The sequence below is a fragment of the Phasianus colchicus genome, chromosome 29 (assembly GCF_987193195.1).
Source record: "Phasianus colchicus chromosome 29, bPhaCol1.hap1.1, whole genome shotgun sequence".
Lineage (NCBI taxonomy): Eukaryota > Metazoa > Chordata > Aves > Galliformes > Phasianidae > Phasianus > Phasianus colchicus.
Genome location: NC_143464.1, coordinates 2,643,257 through 2,648,557, shown reverse-complemented (window position 1 = coordinate 2,648,557; position 5,301 = coordinate 2,643,257). Strand labels below are relative to the sequence as shown.

Sequence of the window (5,301 nt, the reverse complement as noted above, 5' to 3'; positions counted from 1 at the left end):
GTCTCTCATGCAACCCTGAGCCTTTTCTTGAAAAGTTTCTGTCTCACCTCTGTTGGCTGTTCCATTCCTGAGATGGAAGTGGCACCTGACTCAGGAAGGAGAAGGACACAGAGCTCTGCAGGAGGACCTGCACCACCTGCCCAGCAGCTCTGCGCTACCCCACAGTTGCACTTCCTACCTACAAATTCATGCTCCAGAATGTCCTGAGAGCCGTGGGCAACCCTTCTTGGGCTCCCATGTGTGCTTCAGCTACCCTAGGGCATCGTGGAGGCAGTGCTCACCTCTGTGTGGTAAATGAAAAGAAGCACAGAAGGGAGACTTCAGGGAAAAAGTTAAGCCTCTGAGATGGAACCCATATCCAAGACATTTTCTTACACAAGGTCTCACAGAGTCTTAGGAAGAGGGGATCTGACAACCAGCGTGCAAACCAGGTGCTGCTGCTGGCCTGTCAGAGGCACTGACAGATGTGAGCCTGAAAGCACAGACCCCAGCCAGGCGCCAAGGGATGGCCCGTCAGCTATTGCAGGCTGCAGTCACCGCACAGTTTGATTAACAGCTGTATGCTTCGTGCTGGATTATGGGGTGCTGAGAACAGCTGACCCTGGCAGCTCTGTAAATGTCCCACAGGAAGTAAGACAGAAAACGTCATTGCATTCCCGTTGTTTGGATAAGCTTCACAGAGATCCTGGTTCCTTATGTACACTGTGACTGGGCAACACTGCACAGGTACAAACAGAGTGGTACTTGATGTGGATAATGACATTTAAGTGAAAAACATTACAATAATTAAAACACAGAATAAAACATTCAATAAATTACGCTTAGAAAACTAATACATAAACCATGTAAGACAGTTTGATTCCATTAAAATCTGTATTACAACTCTTAGATAGGAAAAGGTGGGCAGTTCACTGCTTTCGAAACACATTTGGTCATCAGTTTCCGAAGAGCATCCTTGAGCTCCTGGTTCCTCATGCTGTAGATGAGGGGGTTCAGTGTTGGAGGCAGCACCGAGTACAGAAATGACACCACCAGGTCCAGGGATGGGAAGGAAATGGAGGGTGGCTTCAAATAGGCAACCATGCCAGTGCTGAGAAACAGGGAGACCACCGCCAGGTGAGGGAGGCACGTGGAGAAGGCTTTGTGCCGTCCCTGCTCAGAGGGCATCCTCAGCACGGCCCTGAAGATCTCCACATAGGACACAACAATGAATACAAAGCACCCAAAAAACACAAGGACACCAACCACAATAAGCACAACTTCCCTGAGGTAGGCATCAGAGCAGGAGAGCTTGAGGATGTGGGGAATTTCACAGAAGAACTGATCCACTGCATTGCCTTGGCAGAGAGGCAGGGAAAATGTATTGGCAGTGTGCAGCAAAGCATTGAGAACCCCAGTGCCCCAGGCTGCTGCTGCCATGGTGGCACAAGCTCTGCTGTCCATCAGGGTCCCGTAGTGCAGGGGCTTGCAGATGGCAACGTAGCGGTCATAGGACATGATGGTGAGAATGCAATACTCTGCCGATATCAGAAAGACAAACAGGAAGGTCTGGGCAACACATCCTGCATAGGAGATGTGCCTGGTGTCGCAGAGGGCATTGGCCATGGCTTTGGGGAGAGTGGTGGAGATGCAGCCCAGGTCGAGGAGGGCGAGGTTGAGGAGGAAGAAGTACATGGGGGTGTGCAGGCGGTGGTGGCAGGCTACGGCTGTGCTGATGAGGCCGTTGCCCAGGAGGGCAGCCAGGTAGATGCCCAGCAAGAGCCAGAAGTGCAGGAGCTGCAGCTGCCGCGTGTCTGCCAACGCCAGCAGGAGGAACTCGCTGATGGAGCTGCTGTTGGGCATCTGCAGTTCCTGGGCATGGAGTCCTGTGCAGAGTGCAGAAGATAATGTCAAGATCATTCTCAGAGGCACTCCTTCTGCTATAATTTTTTTTTTTTCTTTCTCTCTGCACAATGTTCATTTAGCTCCATAACTTCAATTTAATTTCATGAAGTTTAGCATTCCATAAGCAGAAGACGAGTATGCAGCTTATAGATTTTTCTCATTTTTTAATCTTATCCCATCTCCCTGGATATTTTCATCTCTTTCCCTGTCTTTAACCCAACTGCTTTTAAAGCACCCAGTCCCATCCTATGTGCCATTACATTTCTGTTAGAGAAAGCTGCCCGACTGCAGCTTAATTTCATTATTCATGTCTGGAGAATACAACAGTATTGTAGTTTTGTTCTATCCTTCAAGAGAGGAGAGGCTGAATGCACATTGTGTGACTGTTCACAGAATGAGTGAGAATAGTGTGAATCAGGAGTCTCAGAGATGTGTTCTAAGTGAACAGCCCCATCTAGATTTCTGCCTCCAGTCCTTTCCCTTCCCCTGCCTTGTCTCTCCTCTTGCACAGTGTCCTTAGAAACATTCTGGCATGCAGGGAATCTGTGAGTCCCCTGCCCAGGCAGAAGCTGTGGCAGCTGAAGGCCCCTGCCCTGAGGGGGGAAGCCCTCATATGGAACAAGTCATTTTCATAATAAAGAAACACAGACTCCCTGCATCCTGATCTGCAATGGGAAGTCCCTGATTTAGTGATCCCTCCAGTAAAAGCAGCAGCACTGCCTGCAGCCAGAGACTTACCGTGTCTATGGCTGTGAGCAGTGTTCCTTCAGTGAGCTCACAGCCTGCTCACACTCCACATAGACTGTAACTCTCCTTCCTCTCTCTTCTATCCTCATGTCACCTGCGGATCATGCCCCCAGCCCTGCTGTGCTGTGCAGAAGAGCTGCTCCTGGGCACAGCTGTCTCTCTGCAGCACTGCCCCCTTGTAGGAGCTTCCTGTGTCCCAGGAGCCTGGCCCAACTCAGCAACAGAGGATGTGATTTTTTTTTCCCCAGGTAATCTCCCTTGAGATGTCCCTGCATCTCCATGGCCAACAGCTCCTGAAAAACAACCGTGTCATGACTTTACTTTGAAATCTGCTTAGTTAACCACCAAACGTCCAGTGGACAGTGACTAATTCCAGACATATGATTAGAGAGTGTTTGCTGAAACAAAAAGGACACACTGAGAAGGTCAGGAAGGGTGGACTTCCCCTGGGCAGGGCACTGATCCAGCTGAGGTAGCGCAGGCATTTCATCGCTAGTTGGAAAGTCTGGGGCTGAAATCAGATTCTGCTCCCCACGGACCAACAGGAGTTTCAGGGATTCCTCTGGTTCAGTTCAGATGTGCACAAGGAGTTGCCTGCATGTGAGCTCCTGTTCCGAGTCCTTGGTCCTTCAGCGGGGAGTCAGTTGCCCACACACAGGCCCTGGGTGAGGACCAAGGTGCCTGGGGTGCTCCTGGATGTGTGCTAGTGCTTGGGAAGTGCGTGGGAAATCCCTGAGACAGACACCTCCTTTCCTTCCTGAGCATCAGCTGAGGGCCAGAGAGGGGATGGAGATATTCTTGGCCATCCTAAATGATATCAGACCCTTGCATTTATGGCAATTTATGGCACTTGTGTGTCTTTTTTCACTTTTCTCCATGGAGCATGCAGAGGTATGCAGCTGACTAAATGGATGAGCTCTCCAAAGAAGAGGCAGATCTTTCTCTGTTCTACATCTGCTGAATATTCTGGAGCTCAAGGCACGACAGAGCTGACACATCTGTATTGTTTAACAGAAAACACTTCAGTTTTCTATGGGCTCTCAAGCAAACGGTGTCAGAAGCAGCCACGTCATGTCATGTCATGCCAGTTCTCCAGGCTGTCCAGCACACTCACATGCAGCTGCAAATGCAGCACAGGGCCTTCAGGAAAGACATATCCAGGAGTGTCTGTGCTGCTTAGTCAACTTGACGCCCCACAGTGGATCCAATGCCTTTGTGCCATCTTCATAAAGACCATGGATGCACTGAATCCAATGACCCATCCTGAATAGGTTGTTTTCTTCTGTGCTTTTTCACTAATGAGAACACCAGCACATGCTGGGCTAGAAAGCTTTGAAGAGTTGCAGACCTGAGGTCTTGTTTGGATCTCAGGGATGTGGTGAAATGGCTTCCAAAAGAGACAAGGAAGGGCAACTGCCCTTTCAGAGAGTGCACTGAGCTCATCTTGGGGGAGGCAGAGCAGCCAGGTCAGAGTGAATGGCAATGGCAATGGCAAACAGAGGAGACCAACGGTGTCTGTTCCTGGCTTCCTGATCAGGAAGAGCAAGTGGAAGGTGCCCTTTACGTGCAGATGGGAGCCTCGTGTTGTCAGGCCCTTGTCCCATTTGGGGGCTTTTTCCACTGCAGTGTCTGCTGCAGGGACAGCAGAGCAGGGCATGCACCATCCAGAAGAACGCTGGAGAGCACAGCTGGCAGCTTCTTGACCAAGCCATAGAGGAACCAAAGAGCAGAGGTGCTCTGCTGCATCTCATACTGCCAAGGAAGGGTTGATGGGGAATGTGAATGTGAAAGAGAACCTGGTCTGCAGTGGCCATGGGATGGTGGAGTTGAGGAATCTGAAGGGAGGGCAAATGAGAAGCTCACACCTTTGGGCTTCAGGAGAGCACACCTTGGCTTCTTCAAGTGTCTGTGGTGTACAGAACAGCAGGGAAAGGCACCGAGGGAATAGGGTCAAAAAATGTCGCAACTATCTAAGCAACTTGGCTTCCAAGCAGAATATTTCCATTCCGAGGAAGAGGAAGGCAAGTTAAGATGTCAGAAATCCTGCATTATTGTGAATTGATTGTGTTGCTCTAACCCAAACACAGAAAGGAAGCGTACAGGAAATGGAAACAAGAAGTGAGCACCTGGCAGCAATGCAGAGACTTTGTCCAGTGTTCCTGAGATGAGTCTAGGAAAGTCAGAGTTCAACTGCAATTGAATGTGCCCGGGCATACCACAGACAAGAAGGGCTTGTAGAAATATGTAGTCTACAAAAGAAAGGCTAGCGAGAATGTGGGCCCACAGTAGAATGGTGTAGGGAACATGGTGAGACAGGACATGGAAAAGTCTCTGATACTCATTTCCTTCCTGACCTCACAGTTTATTAGTTTGTCTGGTCTTCTTGGAATCCTAGGAGGCAGAGACAGGTGGGAATTGTTGGTGCATGGCAGATGTGTCCTTGGTGAAAAAAGAGGTGATCAGGGAATACCTAAGCAAACAGGATTCTGAGTTGGATGAGACTGACAGGAACCACAGAATCCTTGAATGGCTTGGATCGGAAGGACCTAAAAGACCATCCAGTTTCAGCTCCCTTGCTGTGGGCAGCGCTGTCATCCAGTACATGAGGATGCTTGGGGCCCTTGACATCTTGAACTTTGCCAGGGATGGGGCATCCACCACTTCTCTGGG

At 49.8% G+C, this 5,301-nt stretch overlaps 1 protein-coding gene across 1 annotated transcript; it reads right to left on the bottom strand.

Moving 5' to 3' along the window:
• Positions 1–885: 885 nt before the first annotated feature.
• On the bottom strand, positions 886–1,842 carry LOC149914601 (olfactory receptor 14C36-like). Its single transcript, XM_090126449.1, has one exon. It carries the CDS (start codon positions 1,840–1,842, stop codon positions 886–888), a length of 957 nt encoding a protein of 318 aa, XP_089982575.1.
• Between the last annotated feature and the right edge of the window lie 3,459 nt (positions 1,843–5,301).

Excerpts from the sequence above, each read along its gene's own strand:
- LOC149914601 (XM_090126449.1), bottom strand. The coding sequence starts at position 1,842 with ATGCCCAACAGCAGCTCCATCAGCGAGTTCCTCCTGCTGGCGTTGGCA.